At 54.5% G+C, this 22,937-nt stretch overlaps 1 protein-coding gene across 2 annotated transcripts in view; it reads right to left on the bottom strand.

Moving 5' to 3' along the window:
* Positions 1-22,937, bottom strand: part of LOC149865668 (V-type proton ATPase subunit S1-like) — a 100,502-nt gene that overhangs the window by 2,647 nt on the left and 74,918 nt on the right. Inside the window, exons 9-10 of one of the 2 annotated variants that reach the window (XM_090042179.1) lie at positions 7,518-7,755; positions 1,507-1,619 (exon numbers count right to left, since the gene is read on the bottom strand). In XM_090042179.1, the coding sequence (XP_089898305.1) occupies positions 1,507-1,619; positions 7,518-7,755 (351 nt within the window). The remainder of the gene's footprint in view (positions 1-1,506; positions 1,620-7,517; positions 7,756-22,937) is intronic. The other variant, XM_090042178.1, reaches the window with a different exon arrangement.

Genomic DNA, 22,937 nt, shown 5'->3' with positions numbered 1-22,937 from the left:
GGGCAGAGTAAAGGGATAAGAGTGACACTTTGGGAGGGTACAGGGCTAATTTGCAGCAGAGGGCCTGCCAAAAAAGTTGCCTCCCGCTGAACTATTGCATGATATCCTGGTAGCAACATGTTGTTCGTATTGACAGTGCTAAGTGAACAATGCTGGAGCCGACGCTGTAAAAATAGGTTCCCACAGAGAAAAGTGTTTTTGAGTCCTAGCCAGTCAGAAAGGGCTTTTCCCCTTTTGTTTATTACCCAGTCTGAAGTCCAAATTCACTTGAGATGGTAAGAGTAAAGAGTCCACCAAAGAAATTTGCACTGAAATCTGACTACAGCCCCACCTTCCTGATCCAAAGCCCGCTGAGGAGCTCTGACAGCTGGACCCTATGCATAGACAAAGACTTTGTCATGGACTGATGGTCTGAGCCCTTTGAAACTCTCTTTAGCGCTGAACACATAGTATACCAGTCTGCCAAGTCAAGAAACTGCCTGTTAAGGGGGAACTAGATGAGCATCCTACACTGGAAAAAACCTTTACTGCTATCAACCAGATAAAAAGCAACTAAGCCTCTGGAATTGGTGGAATTCCACCTGAAGCCCTGAAATACAGCAGTCCTGCCCTGCCCTCCAAGCTCCATGAACTCTTTATAGCCTGCTGGGAGCAAGGGAAAATGCCACAAGATCTGCGTGACACTGTAATCATCACCCTTTACAAGAACAAAGGGACACGTCAGGCTGTTCCAACTACCAAGGGATCACCCTTCTGTCCAACACCAGGAAGATTTGAGCTAGAATCCTCTTCAAGAGGCTGATGCCCGTCATAGTAGAAGAGGTCTTCCCAGAGAGCCAATATGGTTTCAGAGCTAACAGAGGCATGGTAGATATGGTATTTGTGCTCAGACAGATACAGGAAAAGTGCCGGGAGTAGAACAAGGGGCTGTACATCACCTTCACTGACCCTACTGAGGCGTTTGATACCATAAACCAAAATGGTCTCTGGAAGATTCTCGAGAAGCTTGGATGCCCAACTAAATTTCTCACTATGGTCAGGCAACTCCATGACAGTCAGTGTGGACAAGTCAAATACAAAAGCAACCTCTTGTGTCCCTTTCTGACCTCCAGTGGGGTTGAGCAAGGCTGTGCACTCGCCCCTACTTTGTTCACCATTTTCTTTTCCATGATGCTGCAGCAAGCATTGGACAATCTTGGGGAAGGTGAGAAAAGTGCCTGCATCTGCTTCCAGGCAGGTGGAAACCTTTTCAACCTCAGACAGCTACAGGCCTACACAAAGACCTTGCAACAACTCATCTGTGAAGTTCTGTTTGCAGATGATTGTGCCCTGGTGGCCCACACCCAACATGATCTGCAGCACACGGCCACTCTTTGGACTTACCAACAGTCTGAGGAATACTGAAGTTCTTTATCAGCCAGCTCCAGCTTTATCAGCCATGCTTATGTACCACCAAAGATGACTATTGAAGGAACTAAGCTAAATGCTGTTAAGCAGCTCACCTACCTGAGGAGTGTCATCTTGTATGACACCATGATTGACAAGAAGGTAGACAACAGATTCTGAAAAGCTAGCAGTGCCTTCAGCAGACTCAGAAACAGGTCTGGAATAGTCACAACCTACGGGATAGACCAAAGCCAAGGTGTACAGAGCTGTTGTTATCTCCACCCTACTGTACAGTGCTGAGTCTTGGGTCTTATATCACCACCATGTACACCTCCTTGAGTGCTTTCATCAGTGCTGCCTCCTCACCATTCTCAAGATCTGCTGGCAGGGCTATGTCACCAGCGTGGGGGTGTTACAAAGAGCTAATACTACCAGTATCGAAGCAATTGTCCTGCAGACTCATCTGTGGTGGGGAGGCCATGTAGCCTGGATGGATGACAACTGCCTACTAAAGGCCATGCTGTACAGGGAACTGACGATGGGGAAATGCAAAAGAGAGGCCCCACACAAGCACTTCGAGGATACTCTGAAGAGGTCATTTTCTGCCTGTGGTGCTGACCACAAATTGTGGGAAACAGGCTACAGATCATGATGCCTGGCAGCTCCAGATCAAAAAGCCAACAGCCTTCTTTGAATGTCAGTGCAGAGCCAGCATCAAGGAGAAGAGGAGTAGGAGGAAAAATACACCTTCATCGAGCAGCAGTCAGCCATACATGTGTAACCACTGCAGCAGGATTTGCTTCTCTGCAATTGGACTGATCAGTCACCAGCAGGCCTGCAATTGGTGTGGGCAGTTATCTGCCTACCATCTTTGTCTGTGAAGAACCACCGAGCAGGAGACCCCTCTGAGTTACAGCTCTTTGCAAACTAGATTGTTGTTAATAACTGCTTGAGTTAAGGGTCTGCAACATAGACTATTGGTGGGTTTTGGATATGGGCGACTGGTGCCCCCCCGACATCAGTCAGTGACTGGGGGCAGGGAGTCCCAATCATGCTGACTGCTGTGGGAGAGGGGGAGGGTCTCCCAGCGATCAATCGCACTCACCAAAATGCTTTTGCTGGCAGCACTCACGAGCACTGGTGCTCCCGCCTGCCCCCCTGCCTGCTGGCTAAACAGGGAGCGTGGCCTGACAAGGGGCTCACTGATGTTCTCAGGGGGTGCATGTACACCCCTGTGTACCCCCTACACATTGCCACTGGTTTTGTAAGTGTTTGTGCTTAGCAGAGTATTCTCTTGCAAAATAAAATGACAGACCCAATTTGGTCTCAATATCTGTATCTAGATAGACAGATAGATGTCACATTATATGTAAGAACGCAAGGGTGTTTATGCACATGCTTCGGGAGTGGAAGGACCTTTAAGCTAATTAAAACATCTGGAGCATCTCATGTATCAGCATCCCCATGCTGACAAATAGTAGCGGGGCACTTTAACCAAAGTTCATTAAATGAAAATGGCAGAGGGTATGCTTTAACTAAAGTTCATTGAACAATCTTTAGTTAAAGTGCCCCCGCTGCCATTTTTTAATGTGGGAACGCTGATACATGAGATGCTGGAGTCTGCTGGAACGCAGTAATTACCACACTCCAGCAGACTCAATTGATTGAGTGTGCTCCGATGTGCTATAATTATAGCACATTGAAGTGGCCTTGCTGCTCATATATAGCTGCCCCTAATGCCTACACTTTAAGCCCATCAGCACGGGAGAGTGCTCCCACATGACCAGATTTAGACCGTTCTAGTTAGAGAATGTGGTAGGGTAGCCACTTTCAAAAATCCAAAGAAAGTTAGAGCTAGCCAACAGGAAAGGAGTTCAGCGTGCCTGAACTCTTGCCCCCCTCAAGAGCTTATGTGTCTGCTAGAATCTGTGAAGTTACTCTAATCACTAGTTTGCCAGGCAAAAGGTAGGCCCCACCACTTTTTGTGTATGTCATCGACATAAGTTAGCCATGCTTAGAACATGCCTAACAGGTTGTGTCCCTCCAACAATTTAGGCATATCCCCAGTACAAAATTGGTTCACATCAGAGCTTAGGTAGGTAAGGCATCTAGGGGATAAAACTAGCTCACTTCTGAGTGTGCAGAGAAGCCCAGGTTTTAAGGGAATCTTACAGTCCAAAATGGAGGGCAGTCTACTATCATGGAGAAGGGCCAGTTTACATTGCTCTTTAGAACTCAGGTGGCTAAATTCTATTAAAAACCTACTTAGACCTTTCTGACACAAGAATGGTTCTCTCTCAAACACAACAATGGCAAATCCAAGTGCTGGCTAGCGCTGTTCATCATGATCTGCAAAATTAGAGTAGATGAGGATTATTTAAGCCCCATAGAGATGGTAAAGATATTTTGATGGAGCTAGTTGATCTGGACCTTTTTCTATAATTTGAGAGTCTTCCCAATGTTATCCTTGAAGAGAATTTGCAAATACTGATTGATTTTCAGTACATCCACTGATATATTTCTGATTCAAGCAGAATAATAGAAAACAAATATTTTGGTTGGGCAGTCAAGTTTGTACACAGCTTTAGTGAATGCATACATTTTTGCCAGGATCTAAAATTGTTAAGCCACTGTTTAGACATCAGACCCAAACTGGAATGGGAGGCACACAATATGGTCTGAAAGATTATTTGGGAAAAAAAAAGCAGATGATGCTTCATGTAATTTTGGTTCACAGAAACTATTGAGCTTCTGTAAAACAATACCTCTGTGTTCCAATTTTTACAAGAACTCTCTGAGGTATTTAATAGATGGATATGCTTTTACCAGGACAGTTAATTTGCCAGGACTACAGCCAGGAAGACTGAATTTTATTATGTGCAATACAATTGTTCCATATTCAAGTAGGGTTGTGCCTGGCAAACCTTTGAGGTGAAAGCTTTAATTGTACATTCTTAAAATGCCATGTCTACTCTTAGGAAATTGCTGTAGTATATACAGATTCTCGTATTGTTTTTCTGATGTGTTATCATTTCCGTGGGGGTGTTATTGGATCCCAGCTGGGAGATAAGGATGCGACTCCCTGCAGACATGCCTATGTAAAGTTAAAAATACATAATCCCTGTTCTTTATTTTTATGCATATAAAAGTCTTTTGATAAGGATTCCAGCCCTCTGTAGGCTTTAATTCTAGAGCACAGACTAATATCATTTCTATAAGTGAGGTTACTCTGTATTTACTGTTTATTTTTAAAATTGAACTATATTGTCTATATTTTGAATGGAATTCTCTCATCATTTGACCTTTAACAAAACCTTTAAGGAAAAAGTATTATGTTGATTGTGGAGGGTTAGCCTCAAGGGCGGCATACAATTAGTACGGTTTGAAATATTTTAGCCCTAAAAAATCTTAAGATTCCTGTTCCCAGGGTTTGGGGCTGGTATTTGGAACAAAGGGTCTACAAACCAACATGATGTACACTAAAGAAACAAGGAGATGTCTAAGGGTAGCTCTTAAGAAGAAACTTTTCATTTCACAGATTACGCTGTAATGGAGCTGTAATGGTGTAAAGCAACCAAAAAAGGCTAGAACAGTCATTCCTTTGACTGATCCTGGCACTATTGGTATTTATGATTGGTAGTGTTGAAGGCTCTGACTTCCTTCAGTAATGATCAGATTCTGGGCTATACCCTTGTCTGCAGTCATCACTCATTTCCTCTACATCTCTGCTTCCCCTGTCTCTTGCTGTGGAGCTTGGGGCTAAGTATAGACAGTTAAAAGGCTTGAGGCTGAATCGATTCTATCTTTTCAGGTTGGTTTAAGCTGCGTGGATGGAACAGATAAACAAAGTGAAGAGACGTTAACTTTTGTTTCCAGAAATGCAGCCATGAGCCTGCAATAGCCCAGGCCAGAAGCCAGGGGGAGCTAGAGCACACCTCTAGCTTCTGGAGCAGACAGCTTCAATCTGGAGGATATATGGGATAGAAGCTCAATAAACTGACTTAACCCAAATCAGTTAAGTCTGATACTACATCCACCCAGGTTTATCTTCAATCAGCTTCGGCCATTTTGAAAGTGGGTTATGTGCACCAAACTTCTGTTATGTTACAGATTTGAACCAGTTTCCATTTATACCAGTTTCTATGCAATTTCTGTCCCTAGCCTGGGAGTTCTCAACCCTTGTATATATCATATACACATAAACCAATAGATCCTCCAAACTCCAAGTGAATTCACAGAGTAGTTAGAGAAGCACTGGCTGGTCCAGACAAACAGTTGCTCCAAAGGCAATAAAAACTATAATAATAACTACAAGCTGAAAGAAATGAAGAGGCAAAACTCAGTAGTGACTGTTTTTTCTGAGGGTGGTATAACAGAAGGGATTGCATCATAACCTTTCAAGCTGTTGTTTGAGGGTTAGGACAGGATATAAGAAAATAGTCTTCCCCAAGTGGTACTTAGAGCAGCAAGAACTGCTGCATAAGTAAAGGAGGAAGAACAGTCCATGCATAGGTCTTCTTGGCACCATCCTTAATTTGGATTCCAATAACAGAAAGTTAACAACAGACAAACAATGCCTCTTTCTCAGCTCTGAGGAGGAAACAGCTTGAGGCTTGTGTAGAAATTCTGGGAAAAGACAAGTGGATTCTTCCATTTTCCTGAACTTTAGTGCTATCAAAGCGCATTACACACTTCGAACCTTTCATTGTCCACTGTCTGTTTGGACAAAGATTTCTTCAGGGTTTTCTGACCAACAGCATCATGAGTGACCCTAAATACTAAATTAGGTGCCACCTGCTTTCCAGCAACATGCTCCAGCTTTCCAGGCACTGGAGTCAAAGTTTCTGACTGGAGAGAAAGAAAAGCTGTGTGTGTGTTTGTATTTAAAAAGCTGACTGTAAAGTAAATGAACAGAGTGGACTTGCTGCTGTTTCTGGTGCCAAAGACATTTCTATTCACTAATAACAAGAGGATTACCATTCCATACTTCACTCACTCCCCATCTCCTGTGTTGTCTAATGTTTTTTATATTGTGCCTTCATTTAGGTTCCAGAATGAAAGCAGAGAGCAAAAGCCCCGCCACAATCCCTAAGTTGCAGAAGCTGGAGACATAAGAATCAACAGGGAGCAATCTTAGCAGCAATACTTTTCCCATGAGCTTTCCAACAATGAGGTTCAGTCCAACTATGGACCGAGATCTGTTGAGATTCAGGTACAGATAGCCAAACCCTGAATTCTAACAGAGTTTTAGAATCCAGGTATCACAGAGTCAGCTCAGCTTTTATACATATAATAGAGTTTGGAGTTATCCCTTGCATTTGAATGTTCTTTTGGAAGAATCTACTCAATTTTATAGAGTTTTAAACATGCTTTTAGGGTGTAAATGTAAATATACTCATAAGAAAACACCACACTCAAAATAAAGCATTGTTTTTGCATGCCTGGCATAAGTACACAGTAGTAATGCCTTATAAGAACAGGAAATTTGTACCTCATTTGCATGAAGAAAAAGAGGAAACTGATTTCCCTCTGTGAACATATGAACTGCAGCTATACCTCCAGTGATGTCAAAGGCAAACCTCCCATTAATTTCAATAGGAACAGTACTGGGCTTTTGATCTATGGCATTATACAACAGAACTCACCATGAGTTCAGATATTCTGTACTGCTGAAAAACACAGTCATACTAAGCTGTACTTTCCTGGATAAACAAAGTGCAAAGAAATCAAATAAAAACAAAGAAAGCAGCATTAAGCTACCCATAAAAACAACCACCTAAGAGGTCCATGTTTCCAATAGCAGCCCAGTTCAGTAAACAGGCAAAGGAACTACTTAGTATTTCTTTGGCTGATTAAATATATTAACGTTTGTTGTTTTATTTTCCTCTTTTTGTGGTCGACGTTATAGGGTTTTGTTGTTCACAGTTGTGCTTTCATGTTCTTATTGTTCAGATATTGCCTTTTCCTTTACCCCTTATTGAATAGCACCCACAGGGGAGGGGACAGCTTTCTTTTAACTTTCCCTTAGGGTTGAACTTAAAGTAGGGGCATTATGAATGTATCCTGTTGAGTATCTACTATAGCAAGTAATGGTTCTTGGAATGGCCTCTGAAATGGCAATGTGTACTCACTTGAAACTCAGAAATGAAAACGTCCCAGCTCTTTGCTTCATTGTTGGATGGAATCAGATTTACACCGTAGAGATTGCTTGTTCCCACCAACTGACAATGAAATGAATACTCTGCAGGAGCAGAGATGACAGAGACGTTAAACCTAGCAACCCTTCCGTTGTCCTGTACAATTTCAACAGTCTCTAAAGTAAACCAGTTTCGAGCAGAGGCTGCAAAGAACTTCTTGGTCATTAGAAATCTAGAGAGAGAAAGAAAAAAGAACTAAGTATAGAATCAAATTGACATAGGAAAGAGTTGTAATAATCAGTGAAATAACCAATGGCAGATGGGATAAATCATCATGAGCTGTTTTACTTATCATTTAGAATTTCCCCCCACAGGAGTATTCAAAACAAAGTGACTTTTAAATCTAATTATGCTACTGATTAAACTTTCATATAATAACCCCTATTTGTCTAATTTGCAACAGGCCAGCAGCATATATATTGTATTTTATTCTGCATTGGTCTGTTCTAATGCAATTTTTCATCAGTAGTGAGATACTATCTGTAGGTTTATACAGTAAAAGCTCTGTTATCTGGCATCCATGGGGAATGGGGGATGCCAGTTAATCAAATATGCTGCGTCCAGTGCACCAGGACTTTCACTCCCTGGCGTCAGTGTGCCAGGGAACAGGGTAGGGGGCAGGGAAGTCAGCTTGACTTCAATACCTAAGAACCTACCACAGCAAATTAAAAAAAAAATTCAGCTTGAACTATCCAAACACTTTGGAACATTGGGAAAAAGGGACAAGTTCTGCCTTTTTGTTTTCAAAAGCTGAGAAGAAGAACTCAGCTCGAGGCAGTAAAACCAGAAGCGGGACTTCCAGTTTCTCTTTTGCCACATCCCTCGGAAGGAAGATTTGTATTGACAGATGCCCGTTAGTGGAGCATTCCAGATGGTGAAGTGCCGGATAACACTGCTTTTGCTGTACTATTATTCAATAAAAAATTTTATGGGATTTTAAAAGTATTTTATATACTTATACACATATGCGCATATACACACACACAAATGTATACATACACACACACATAAGAATAACTTGATAACTTTTGGTTTATTCTTGCAAGTGTTCCTTGGTTCAAGTCTTTCAATGGTCATTTTTATAGGCAAATATCTAATTTTATACCTGCAGGTACATGCCTCTCTTATGTGTGTGTGCATGTATGTGTACTTTTCCATCATCCCAATATAAGATCTTGTAAAATATTTTTAACATTTAAAAAAATTGAGAAAAAAAAATGATCAGGCATTATTGCTTCAGTGGGCTCAGATCCTATTACAATTACTTTACTCAGCTTTATTTAGCTATTCCCATATTCTTATATTAAATATATCTTCTGTGTCAACTTAGAAAACTGAAGAGTACATATTTTCTACTTATTATATACTGATCAGTACTTTAATCCTACTTGGTTTACTTTTTTTAGCCTGGCGCTTGCTACAGTATTTTTCAGTACTGTACAGCAGTATAAAATCTGAGGGGCCAATCTATAGTAGTTAAGAGTGGCTACACATATGGATAGTCTAAGCTGTCTTCCCACCTGTGAGTTGTAAACATTTTAGGGTCTAGGATGTTGTTCTGATGCAGCACATCTGTATATATTATAAAATAAAAATAAATAAGCCAATAATGACTAGGGCTGTGCAAAGCGTCAGTAGCTGATTTGATTTGGAGGCTCTGCCCTGGTGCCACTTGCCCAGCCAGGGTAGTGGGGCAGGGTGTGGGTGTGGCTCAATCTGGTGGAAGGGGGCAAGCAGCAGCATGGCATAGCCCCCGCTCCCAGTGCTGCCGCACCCGCATCCCACCCCTCTTCTTCCCCACAAGTGGCGGCAGGGCAGAGCCCCCGCCCACAGCTCTGATGCAGACATGGCAGCACTGGGAGTGGGGACTATGCCCTGCTGCCACCTGGAATGAGCCACACCTGCACCACACCTCCCTCTGCGCTGGCTGGGCAAGCGGCAGCAGGGCATGGCCCCTGCAGCTCCTCCTGCCAGGGCAGAGGCAGGCACAACTGGAGGAGATGCAGGAGAAGCCCCCATAGCTGCCCTGCCCAGACCCAACCCCTGCCTGGCCAGCCTCCCAGCACTTAAAAACAAAAAGAAAAAAGATAAAAAAGCCCCATGCTCACTGGCTCCAGTAGCAGTGATGGGGGACGCTGGGCACTCTGGGTGCTCATGGCAGAGCCCTCCCATGCAGTATGGGGCAGTGGGGGGGCAGCAGGGATCTTCTCCCCCTGCCTGGCACCTGCATGGCAGCTGCCCCATGGCACGGGTGCAGCGCAGCTCAGCAGGGCACCGTGTGCTGGCTGAGGGCTGGGGTGGCTCCATGTGATAGCCAGAGCCTGGCAGCACTCAGCCGTAGTGGCCCCAGCTCCCAGACAGCGTGCAGCGCCTTACTGAGCTTCGTTGCACCTGCACCATGGGGCAGCTACTGTGCAGGTGCCAGGCAGGGGGGTGATCCCCAGTAGCCCCCACTGCCCTGCACTGGCTGGGGGTGCTCTCCCATGAGCCCTCAGAGGCTCCAGTCACTGCTTCTGCAGCCAGTGAGTGCAGGGTTATTTCTTTTTCTTTTAAAGCTCCACACTCACTGGTTGCAGCAGTGGTGCAACCACAAGGCAGTGGGGGGAAGCAGGGATTCCCCCCTGCCAGGGACCCATGTAGCAACTGCCCCATGGCGCAGGTGCAGCATGGCTTGGCAGGGTGCTGTGATATGTCTGGGAACTGGGGCAGCTCCACCTCAGCTGGAGCCCGGCAGCACTCAGCCTCAGTGGCCCCAGCTCCCAGACAGCGCACAACGCTCTTCAGAGCTGCGCTGCACCCGCTATGGGGCAGCTGCCACAGGGGTGCCAGGTGGGGGAGGGGTGATCCCCACTTCCTCCCACTGCCCCATGCTGCATGGGGGGGGGCTCTGCCATGAACACCCACAGGCCCCACTCACTGCTCCTGCAGATAGTGAGTGCAGGGCTTTTTTTTCTTCTTTTTTAAATGCTGGGACTAGGTTGGGGCTGTGAAGGAGCTGCAGGAGAACCTGCAGCCACTCGGTTGTGCCTGCCTCTCCCCAACTGATCCGAATCGCCAAATCTCTCTGAATCAGCACCAAATCTTCCAAAGCAGATTCAGCCGAATCCAAATTGAATACTTCCCTATTTGCACAGGCATAATAGTAACTGCATGTTGGGCCTCCTCTGTCTATTTAAAATGGCCCATGTCAGTTCAGTGACATGCATCATCCAGCAGAGCCCAGAATTCGCTCTGCATAGGTGGAGTTCCCTCAGGAGAGTCATGTGACACTTGGCAGGTGGACTGAACGGGGGACACTGAGAACCTTTTTCTATATCCGTGTGAAGTGACTCACCACACAGCCATTATTAGTATATATATTGTGAGTTGCTAGAAACCCTACTCATGGACAAGAGCTCCTGGACAAGAGCAGGTACTGTAGAGATACAAGAACACTGCTTACACTGCACGAAACTAATCACTAATCAACAGATCAACAGTCAGACTAGAACTTGGAAACCCTGAGCACTTATACACGTGCTCCAGGAGTTGGGAAGGGGGGCAGCTTTAATTAGTGCCCCTCCAATTAAAGTACCTGAAGCATCTCTTTCACTAAAGCTCGTCAGACAGATTTTAGTTAAAGTGCCCCCACCACCATTTTGAAGTGTGGGGATGCTGATACATGAGATGCCGGAGGCTGCTGGAGCATGGTAATTAACTGAGTCTGTAATTACAGCACATCAGAGTAGCCTCGCTGCTCATGTATAGGCACCCCCCCAATATTTCTGAAGTAAAAACTTTCAGCAAAACATGCAAGTTCATCAAAACACAGTTCCTGATTTCTTGTTCCGTTCTAGCCCATACCAATTACCAAGAGCCAAATAAGAGTATTAAACAAGAAAATACTATGTGATTGACTGGGCTATTGAGACATGAAATAGTGCTAGGTGGTAAAGTGCCCAGAACACTCAATATCTGCCCAAGGTTCAGCATACTATCTTCACAACCCAAAAATGGACACCCAATTCTGCTGGCCCATGTAGGAGGAGACTGCAGTCACAGCTTTGCCTGCTTTATCTTCCCAGTACCATAAGATAATACATAACCCTATGGAAATAGCAAAGGAATACTCTGTCTGGGCCTAAGGACTGCAATTTTGTTTGACGATTGTACAGGCTGAGCCTAAGGAGAAGGAAAACTTTTAATTCCTCTCTTAAACTTGCACTTGCTTCAGGTGTAAATAGAATGTAGCCCCAGTAGAGGACTCAATTGAACAACCAAATTAATTTAAATGAAGCAGAATGGAGAGAGAAGGTGGAAGGGATGTTGCACATTAGCTGTTGATGAGGCACTCAGAAAATTACACTGTTAGTACAACCAAGGTGAACAAACAGATAGTGCTGCTGAATGGCAGATGACAGTTAACAACAATGCATTCTGATTAATGTACTGTTATTTCATTGCCATTACACTTAAGTGCCTGAAAAGAGATTATGACTGTTCATACACTTTAAGACACAATCAGGAATCTTAAAAGTAATCACTTTTGAAATAGTGAGGGTTTTAAATAGAAGCAAGAACACGTGACTGCCTACACTGAAACGAACCCACCTTGCCACCAGCGAGGACAACCATATAGCAGGCCCTTGAATGTCCAACTAATTCTAACCTTTGTCCTCTATCAGGTTACTGTAGGCTATGCTGGAACACTGATCAATAATATATACTGGTCACACAACGGCTTTGCCAGAGTAGGCCTGACCAGCAAACCTGACCATGCATGAACTCCTTACATATGCAAAACTTGTCATGTGGGCCAGATGTGGACTCCTGCCAGAAGATAGGAGGGGGAGATAGCAGTACAAAGTGTAGGACTGCCCAGTATCAAGCTGATAAGGCTGGAATGAAAACACCCAGAACAGGATGTGAAACAAGAGCATAGTACAGGATGGTTTAAGATATTCAAAATACAGGCAGAATGTAATACATAATTTGTTTTGACCACTTTATAAAAGAAATGGAAAGTGTGGGAATTTTGTATTGGCCTAGGGGGGCCCTATGTAGTGTTGTGCCAGGACCTGGTCATGGACATACATGCGTTAACACCTTGTCTGTCAGATCACAAGAGTGGTAAGGCCATCCTTTGTTGACAATAAACCGGGCTGAGGCTTTGGCACTGAACTGAGCCTGTGGTAATTTTTTAAGACAAGACTGGTGTTGGGATCTCCTGGCTTCAACTTTTGCCTGCACTGCAGCTCCTAAGACTACAACACTGACAACACATCAATAACAGCCATATAAGCCAACAACAACAATGACATTTACCATAAATCTTTCTTCCTGAAGTCCCTTGAAGATCCACAGCTTAATACCCCAGTTCTTTCCATATTTTTGAACAGCAACAGAAGTTAATACTTTCTGAACAGTAACAGAAGTTAATATCATGGACAGCAACAGAAGTTAATACTTTGCCTTCTGGTGATAGATAAAAGAATTGTTCATAGTGGAAGACTGTGACAGCTTGTAACTCTTGATTCAGGGATTCCATTAACACTGGAATCAAACAAGCTTTAAAGTATAGCTGTGCTGGGAAAGTGACACTAAGTACAAGGGCTTCTCTTCATTTTTGTGCCTCTGATTTCAGATCAAGCTTCTTTAGGTTAAATCTTTTCTAATGGACAATCTCAGAAACTCATTCTAGGATCTAAGCATCACACTGGATTCTTTTCTTTTTCTGCATTATAAACTGCAAGAAGAGTTCTGCAGGTCAAATTATGTCCTCATTCAACACTGTGAAGCTCTCTTCATCCCTCATTGTCTTTATACCATTTGGAATTTAGTGAATAATTATGTGAATAATGCACAAGAAGGATGAGAGTGGAGCCTGTGCTGTCTCTGCTGGGCTAAAAGTGGAGAATCTAGCAAAAACGTGTCAGTGAAGTGAGCAGGTACAGTTCTGAATACATGCAGGGTGCAAAATTTGTGGAAACACCGGACTCCATTTCATGTGGTGTCTTCAGAATAGGAACACATCTTAAAATGTAAATGTTACTCTCCAAAAACAGAGAGACAGACAGAAAGAAAACATCCTTTTCCACAGAACTCATCCATTTCTTCATATAAGACCAGGGTTTCTCTCTTCTGCAAGAGCAATACTACTTTTCTTGCCCAAACAAACAAACCCAGGCAATCCCCTGTCATTTTTGTGGATACTGAAGTATAAAGGGCTTTATGAAATCCTCTAAAATCTTTGTTGATTATCCCTTCATCACTTGTAGTTCTGCCTGAGGCTGTTCAGATGGAAGGTGTGAGGGAGTGGCGGCTAGGGGCGGCCGTGTGCTCCCTAGTGCCGCCTACCATCACGTTAGGGTGACGTAGCACCCTCAGAACCTCGCCCGCCACGACTTTGATGGTAAAATATATAATGTGGAGGCTGCCAGTTTCCCTAATGGACGGTCTTGTTGTTCGTCCCTATTCCAGACGGGGGGTATCTATATGTGTCCCGCCTTAAGGGCAATGCGTGCCTCCAAGCCTCCCCCTCAGCACGCCCCAAGCCTCGCAGCTGTTCTGGGGGACGCTTGCGCGGTCCCTCACCCCTCGGGTGCCCTTGTTCTCTCTCTCGGGCACCGGGGCTCTTCGCCCACCTGGCGCCTCCTTGGGTCGGGCCCCCAATCTCACCCGTTCCCCGCGCCCTGGGCCTGTCCCGCTGGCGCCCAGCTACTTGCTGGCGCCTCCTGGGTCCGACTAGCTAGCGCCGCTTGATACCGGCGCTCCTGGGCCGGGTTCTAGCTGGCGCCTGGCTAATCGCCGGCTCTCCTTGGAACTGGAGCGTTTTTGCCGCCCTAGTCTCGGCGCCCTTAGGGCCGCCCCGCTCGGGCCGGCGCCCTTAGGGCCGGCGCCCTTAGGGCCGCCCCGCTCGGGCCGGCGCCCTTAGGGCCGGCGCCCTTAGGGCCGCCCCGCTCGGGCCGGCGCCCTTAGGGCCGGCGCCCTTAGGGCCGCCCCGCTCGGGCCGGCGCCCTTAGGGCCGCCCCGCTCGGGCCGGCGCCCTTAGGGCCGGCGCCCTTAGGGCCGCCCCGCTCGGGCCGGCGCCCTTAGGGCCACCCCGCTCGGGCCGGCGCCCTTAGGGCCGGCGCCCTAGGGCCGCCCCGCTCGGGCCGGCGCCCTTAGGGCCGGCGCCCTAGGGCCGCCCCGCTCGGGCCGGCGCCCTTAGGGCCGGCGCCCTTAGGGCCGCCCCGCTCGGGCCGCCCCCCTAAGGGCCGGCTCGCTCGCTCTCGCCGCCCCGCTCGGGCCGCCCCCCTAAGGGCCGGCTCGCTCGCTCTCGCCGCCCCGCTCGCTCGGGCCGCCCCCCTAAGGGCCGGCTCGCTCGCTCTCGCCGCCCCGCTCGGGCCGCCCCCCTAAGGGCCGGCTCGCTCGCTCTCGCCGCCCCGCTCGGGCCGCCCCCCTAAGGGCCGGCTCGCTCGCTCTCGCCGCCCCGCTCGGGCCGCCCCCCTAAGGGCCGGCTCGCTCGCTCTCGCCGCCCCGCTCGCTAGGGCCGGCTCGCTCGCTCTCGCCGCCCCGCTCGGGCCGCCCCCCTCGCTAGGGCCGGCTCGCTCGCTCTCGCCGCCCCCGCTCGGGCCGCCCCCCTAGGGCCGCTCGCTCGCTCTCGCCGCCCCGCTCGGGCCGCCCCCCTAGGGCCGGCTCGCTCGCTCTCGCCGCCCCGCTCGGGCCGCCCCCCTAGGGCCGGCTCGCTCGCTCTCGCCGCCCCGCTCGGGCCGCCCCCCTAGGGCCGGCTCGCTCGCTCTCGCCGCCCCGCTCGGGCCGCCCCCCTAGGGCCGGCTCGCTCGCTCTCGCCGCCCTCCGCTCGGGCCGCCCCCCTAGGGCCGGCTCGCTCGCTCTCGCCGCCCCGCTCGGGCCGCCCCCCTAGGGCCGGCTCGCTCGCTCGGGCCCCCCCCTAGCCGCCGCTCGCTCGGGCCGCCCCCCTAGGGCCGGCTCGCTCGCTCTCGCCGCCCCGCTCGGGCCGCCCCCCCTAGGGCCGGCTCGCTCGCTCTCGCCGCCCCGCTCGGGCCGCCCCCCCTAGGGCCGGCTCGCTCTCGCCGCCCTAGCTCGGCGCCCTAGGGCCGGCTCGCTCTCGCCGCCCCCGCTCGGGCCGCCCCCCTAGGGCCGGCTCGCTCGCTCTCGCCGCCCCGCTCGGGCCGCCCCCCTAGGGCCGGCTCGCTCGCTCTCGCCGCCCCGCTCGGGCCGCCCCCCTAGGGCCGGCTCGCTCGCTCTCGCCGCCCCCGCTCGGGCCGCCCCCCTAGGGCCGGCTCGCTCGCTCTCGCCGCCCCGCTCGGGCCGCCCCCCTAGGGCCGGCTCGCTCGCTCGGGCCGCCCCGCTCGGGCTCGCTCCCCTAGGGCCGGCTCGCTCGCTCGGGCCGCCCCGCTCGGGCCGCTCCCCTAGGGCCGGCTCGCTCGCTCGGGCCGCCCCGCTCGGGCCGCCCCCCTAGGGCCGGCTCGCTCGCTCGGGCCGCCCCGCTCGGGCCGCCCCCCTAGGGCCGGCTCGCTCGCTCGGGCCGCCCCCGCTCGGGCCGCCCCCCTAGGGCCGGCTCGCTCGCTCGGGCCGCCCCGCTCGGGCCGCCCCCCTAGGGCCGGCTCGCTCGCTCTCGCCGCCCCGCTCGGGCCGCCCCCCTAGGGCCGGCTCGCTCGCTCTCCCGCCGCCCTAGTCTCGGCGCCCTAGGGCCGGCTCGCTCGCTCTCGCCGCCCTAGTCTCGGCGCCCTAGGGCCGGCTCGCTCTCGCCGCCCCGCTCGGGCCGCCCCCCTAGGGCCGGCTCGCTCGCTCTCGCCGCCCCGCTCGGGCCGCCCCCCTAGGGCCGGCTCGCTCGCTCTCGCCGCCCTAGTCTCGGCGCCCTAGGGCCGGCTCGCTCGCTCTCGCCGCCCTAGTCTCGGCGCCCTAGGGCCGGCTCGCTCTCGCCGCCCCGCTCGGGCCGCCCCCCTAGGGCCGGCTCGCTCTCACCGCCCTAGTCTCGGCGCCCTAGGGCCGGCTCGCTCTCGCCGCCCCGCTCGGGCCGCCCCCCTAGGGCCGGCTCGCTCTCGCCGCCCCGCTCGGGCCGCCCCCCTAGGGCCGGCTCGCTCTCGCCGCCCCGCTCGGGCCGCCCCCCGCTAGGGCCGGCTCGCTCTCGCCGCCCCGCTCGGGCCGCCCCCCTAGGGCCGGCTCGCTCGCTCGCCGCCCCGCTCGGGCCGCCCCCCTAGGGCCGGCTCGCTCTCGCCGCCCTAGTCTCGCCCCCCTAGGGCCGGCTCGCTCTCGCCGCCCCGCTCGGGTCGCCCCCCTAGGGCCGGCTCGCTCTCGCCGCCCCGCTCGGGTCGCCCCCCTAGGGCCGGCTCGCTCTCTCGCCGCCCCGCTCGGGTCGCCCCCCTAGGGCCGGCTCGCTCTCGCCCGCCCCGCTCGGGTCGCCCCCCTAGGGCCGGCTCGCTCTCGCCGCCCCGCTCGGGTCGCCCCCCTAGGGCCGGCTCGCTCTCGCCGCCCCGCTCGGGTCGCCCCCCTAGGGCCGGCTCGCTCTCGCCGCCCCGCTCGCTCGGGTCGCCCCCCTAGGGCCGGCTCGCTCGCTCTCGCCGCCCTAGTCTCGGCGCCCTAGGGCCGGCTCGCTCTCTCGCCGCCCCGCTCGGGCCGCCCCCCTAGGGCCGGCTCGCTCGCTCTCGCCGCCCCGCTCGGGCCGCCCCCCTAGGGCCGGCTCGCTCGCTCTCGCCGCCCTAGTCTCGGCGCCCTAGGGCCGGCTCGCTCTCGCCGCCCCGCTCGCTCGGCCGCCCCCCTAGGGCCGGCTCGCTCGCTCGGGCTCGGCTCGCCGCCCCGCTCGGGCCGCCCCCCTAGGGCCGGCTCGCTCGCTCTCGCCGCCCCGCTCGGGCCGCCCCCCTAGGGCCGGCTCGCTCGCTCTCGCCGCCCTAGTCTCGGCGCCCTAGGGCCGGCTCGCTCTCGCCGCCCCGCTCGGGCCGCCCCCCTAGGGCCGGCTCGCTCGCTCTCGCCGCCCCGCTCGGGCCGCCCCCCCTAGGGCCGGCTCGCTCGCTCTCGCCGCCCTAGTCTCGGCGCCCTAGGGCCGGCTCGCTCGCTCGCCGCCCCGCTCGGGCCGCCCCCCTAGGGCCGGCTCGCTCGCTCTCGCCGCCCCGCTCGGGCCGCCCCCCCTAGGGCCGGCTCGCTCGCTCTCGCCGCCCTAGTCTCGGCGCCCTAGGGCCGGCTCGCTCGCTCTCGCCGCCCTAGTCTCGGCGCCCTAGGGCCGGCTCGCTCGCTCTCGCCGCCCTAGTCTCGGCGCCCTAGGGCCGGCTCGCTCGCTCTCGCCGCCCTAGTCTCGGCGCCCTAGGGCCGGCTCGCTCTCGCCGCCCCGCTCGGGCCGCCCCCCTAGGGCCGGCTCGCTCGCTCTCTCGCCGCCCCGCTCGGGCCGCCCCCCTAGGGCCGGCTCGCTCGCTCTCGCCGCCCCGCTCGGGCCGCCCCCCTAGGGCCGGCTCGCTCGCTCTCGCCGCCCCGCTCGGGCCGCCCCCCTAGGGCCGGCTCGCTCGCTCTCGCCGCCCCGCTCGGGCCGCCCCCCTAGGGCCGGCTCGCTCGCTCTCGCCGCCCCGCTCGGGCCGCCCCCCTAGGGCCGGCTCGCTCGCTCTCGCCGCCCTAGTCTCGGCGCCCTAGGGCCGGCTCGCTCTCGCCGCCCCGCTCGGGCCGCCCCCCTAGGGCCGGCTCGCTCGCTCTCGCCGCCCCGCTCGGGCCGCCCCCCTAGGGCCGGCTCGCTCGCTCTCGCCGCCCCGCTCGGGCCGCCCCCCTAGGGCCGGCTCGCTCGCTCTCGCCGCCCTAGTCTCGGCGCCCTAGGGCCGGCTCGCTCTCTCGCCGCCCCGCTCGGGCCGCCCCCCTAGGGCCGGCTCGCTCTCACCGCCCTAGTCTCGGCGCCCTAGGGCCGGCTCGCTCTCGCCGCCCCGCTCGGGCCGCCCCCCTAGGGCCGGCTCGCTCCTCGCCGCCCCGCTCGGGCCGCCCCCCTAGGGCCGGCTCGCTCTCGCCGCCCTAGTCTCGGCGCTCTAGGGCCGGCTCGCTCTCGCCGCCCCGCTCGGGCCGCCCCCCTAGGGCCGGCTCGCTCTCGCCGCCCCGCTCGGGCCGCCCCCCTAGGGCTGGCTCGCTCTCGCCGCCCCCCGCTCGGGCCGCCCCCCTAGGGCCGGCTCGCTCTCGCCGCCCCGCTCGGGCCGCCCCCCTAGGGCCGGCTCGCTCTCGCCGCCCTAGTCTCGCCCCCCTAGGGCCGGCTCGCTCTCGCCGCCCCCGCTCGGGTCGCCCCCCTAGGGCCGGCTCGCTCTCGCCGCCCCGCTCGGGTCGCCCCCCCCTAGGGCCGGCTCGCTCTCGCCGCCCCGCTCGGGTCGCCCCCCTAGGGCCGGCTCGCTCTCGCCGCCCCGCTCGGGTCGCCCCCCTAGGGCCGGCTCGCTCTCGCCGCCCCGCTCGGGTCGCCCCCCTAGGGCCGGCTCGCTCTCGCCGCCCCGCTCGGGTCGCCCCCCTAGGGCCGGCTCGCTCTCGCCGCCCCGCTCGGGTCGCCCCCCTAGGGCCGGCTCGCTCTCGCCGCCCCGCTCGGGTCGCCCCCCTAGGGCCGGCTCGCTCTCGCCGCCCTAGTCTCGGCGCTCTAGGGCCGGCTCGCTCTCGCCGCCCTAGTCTCGGCGCTCTAGGGCCGGCTCGCTCTCGCCGCCGCGCTCGGGTCGCCCCCCTAGGGCCGGCTCGCTCTCCGCCGCCCGCGCTCGGGTCGCCCCCCTAGGGCCGGCTCGCTCTCGCCGCCGCGCTCGGGTCGCCCCCCCTAGGGCCGGCTCGCTCTCTCGCCGCCCTAGTCTCGGCGCCCTAGGGCCGGCTCGCTCTCGCCGCCCTAGTCCTCGGCGGCCCTAGGGGCCGGCTCGCTCTCTCGCCGCCCTAGTCTCGGCGCCCTAGGGCCGGCTCGCTCTCGCCGCCCTAGTCTCGGCGCCCTAGGGCCGGCTCGCTCTCGCCGCCCTAGTCTCGGCGCCCTAGGGCCGGCTCGCTCTCGCCGCCCTAGTCTCGGCGCCCTAGGGCCGGCTCGCTCTCGCCGCCCTAGTCTCGGCGCCCTAGGGCCGGCTCGCTCTCGCCGCCCTAGTCTCGGCGCCCTAGGGCCGGCTCGCTCTCGCCGCCCTAGTCTCGGCGCCCTAGGGCCGGCTCGCTCTCGCCGCCCTAGTCTCGGCGCCCTAGGGCCGGCTCGCTCTCGCCGCCCTAGTCTCGGCGCCCTAGGGCCGGCTCGCTCTCCGCCGCCCTAGTCTCGGCGCCCTAGGGCCGGCTCGCTCTCGCCGCCCTAGTCTCGGCGCCCTAGGGCCGGCTCGCTCTCGCCGCCCTAGTCTCGGCGCCCTAGGGCCGGCTCGCTCTCGCCGCCCTAGTCTCGGCGCCCTAGGGCCGGCTCGCTCTCGCCGCCCTAGTCTCGGCGCCCTAGGGCCGGCTCGCTCTCGCCGCCCTAGTCTCGGCGCCCCTAGGGCCGGCTCGCTCTCGCCGCCCTAGTCTCGGCGCCCTAGGGCCGGCTCGCTAGGCCTGGCTATTCGGCCCCTCTCTGGGGCCTCGCCCCTCAGGGGCCTCTACCGCGCTCCCTGCGCTTCGCCCCTTTGGACTTCCCCACTCTGGGGCCGACACGCCACGCGCCCCGCGCCCTGTCTCTGCCCCGCTCCGGGGCCTTGCCCTCTCTCTAGGGCTGACTCCGCGCCTCTTGCGCTCTGTCTCTGCCCCGCTCCGGGGCCTTGCCCTCTCTCTAGGGCTGACTCCGCGCCTCTTGCGCTCCGTCTCTGCCCCGCCCCGGGGCCTTGCCCTCTCGGGGCTGACTCCGTGCCTCTTGCGCCCTGTCTCTGCCCCGCCCCGGGGCCTTGCCCTCTCGGGGCTGACTCCGTGCCTCTTGCGCCCTGTCTCTGCCCCGCCGCGGGGCCTTGCCCTCTCGGGGCTGACTCCGCTCCTCTTGCGCCCTGTCTCTGCCCTGCTCCAGGGCCAAACACCGCCCTTATGGGCTGGGGTCTGTAACCCCGCACACCGCGCCTCCCTGGCGCAATAGGGTGCCCTGCAGCACTGACGCTCGTGCCCCTGACACTGTGCCCCTACTGGGCACTGGGAACCCCCAAGCTGTTGGGGAGCTCGCCTGAGGCCTCCTCGCTCCCCTACAGCCTCACCCGGTCCTCCGGTGTAAACTGCAACATAATACTCAAGCCATCTGGCTACAACATAAACAGAGGCTCCACACGCCTAACAATAACTCCAAGCCCTGCCAGGGCTCTCAGTCCTACCTGGAGTCAGGGTGATCTTGTTCCCTGCATCATCGCAGCCTGTTAGTGGGGTAAGGCTGCAACCAGCCACTCAGGCCACTCAGCTCAAGCCGCAGAGCTCCTGCGGCAGCCAGAAGGGAACTGTGTTTCCAGCTCCGGCCTCAGCTAGTTATAAAGGCCAGGCCCTGCCCTCTTCTGGCCATGTGACCACCTGGTTGTCCTGGCAACCAGGCACCTGAGCTGCCTGGGTGATTGACAGCTCTGCCAATCACCCTCACAATCACGGAGCACCTCTGTGACTCCGTGACAGAAGGTATCAACATTTTATTATATTGCTATAGGGTTTTCTGAGCCATTTCCCCACTGCATTAATAGCTCTGCAGTGGAAAAGGATGTAAGCTTTGTAGTTTAATACCCTTTCCAGTTTATCCTGCATTCCCATACCTTTGATGGGATTGGTTATTTTGTTTATGAGTTGCTATTTAGGCTTTTCAATTCAGTTTTCAGTGATTTAGTATCTCTGTCCAAATCCTTCCTCTCCATATAGTATTGTATAGATCATTTCAAACCTTACATCCCAAACTAATTCCAAGTCAGCTATGCTTATATTTATATCACTGTAGTTTTCAGTCCAAATTTTGTACTCTTATATTTTTGTGCAACTCTTCCTCACTTCGCTGGGAACTACTCAGACACCTGTAGGGTAAAATTTAGTTTGATCTTCTATAGTGTCCTTTTGGACACAGCTGGAACTAGTCTGTGCTCCCAAGGTACTTCAAGAGAGGAGTAAATCAGGTGGGACTTGGATAGATGGGTAGAGGCCAATAGCTCAGCTATTCTTGACAGCTCTTGGAGCCTCTTTGCAGAAGTTCTATATGCTTGCAGCGCCACAGCATGGGTTGGGTGTTTGCCTGATATCTGCAGCTTTTCATTGTTTCTAACATATGAAGGGGGTGAGGGGTAGGTAGTACAAAGATATGGGGTTTTGCTACCTTGTAGTGAACTAGCATGAAAGATTCATATAGGCATGCTGTGTTCTCCATGGACAAGAGAACATGTCTATATGAATCTTTTTTGACAGCTCTCAGAGCCTTTTTTGTACCAGGGCACATTTGTAAACATCGATTGCCAGTCCCAACCCAGTGTCCCTCACTCCTAACCAGTAGGTGAGGCAGGGAGTGCATGTGTGGGGCATGGGAGGCCCCAAGCACTCATGTGCAGGTTGGAACTATGCCAACCTAGAAGAGAAAAGCCATGGCTTCTCCTTTAAAGGAGAATCCATTTTTAAAGTTTGTTCACAACTCTTTCATATATTCTTGTGACCCACTTCTGGGTTGCAACCCACAGGTTGAGAAACACTGTTTTAGAGGACTGTAAACTTGAAATGTAAACAAAAACTGCAAATCAGAGGGCCTAGACACAAGACACTGAGGCTAGGAATAGAAGCTGCATTTGTTCTGGGATAAACTGTGCCTGTATTTGTCCTGGAACAGAAAGATCCCAGGATTGGTGTGTATACACACTGCCCTCCCAATCAGGGTTTAGTGGGCAGCTGACTGCACTGTTGCTTTTCTGCCATTGATTCAATGATGCAGTCCCAGGACAGATGCATTTTGCAATGCCCTTTAACAACTTTTTGGGGTTTGTCCTGGGATAATGGACATTTGAATAATTGCACTGAGGTTTGTAGCCTAACACAAGTGTAACTGATATCAGTTTGGTGCATCAATATTATTTACACCTGTGCCAGGAGTGGAGGACAACTAATTCTCTGAGAGTAGCTGCCACAAAGGTATTATTACAGTGTTTTACCTAGGGTGGCAGGAGATTTAATAATAGTCTGTTTGCACTAGGGGAAAAAAAAACTTTCCTGGAGCAAAAACAGGCATACAACACCCATACTCATGTAGGTGTAGTTCACTGTGCAGTTTTACTAATAATTGTTTCAGGGTTAATTCTAAACTGAAATCCAGTAATCCACTGGTAATCCACTGGTGTGCAGCTATACAATGCCTCCTTGTTTACACTGCTCTCAGAGCAACTTCTGTTAGTGTAAATGTGTTGTGTCCAGGTCAAGGGATCTCGCCTTCAGAAACTCAGGCTACATATACACCTCCTCAGCGGTGCAGGGGGAGGTGTTTTTAATTAGAGTGGTTCCTGACTTTAATTAAAA

This window comes from Crocodylus siamensis, chromosome 4 (genome assembly GCF_052110815.1).
Source record: "Crocodylus siamensis isolate JL-2025a chromosome 4, ASM5211081v1, whole genome shotgun sequence".
Classification (NCBI taxonomy): domain Eukaryota; kingdom Metazoa; phylum Chordata; order Crocodylia; family Crocodylidae; genus Crocodylus; species Crocodylus siamensis.
The sequence above is the reverse complement of the archived record's forward strand: the minus strand, read 5'-3'. Positions and strand labels throughout refer to the sequence as shown.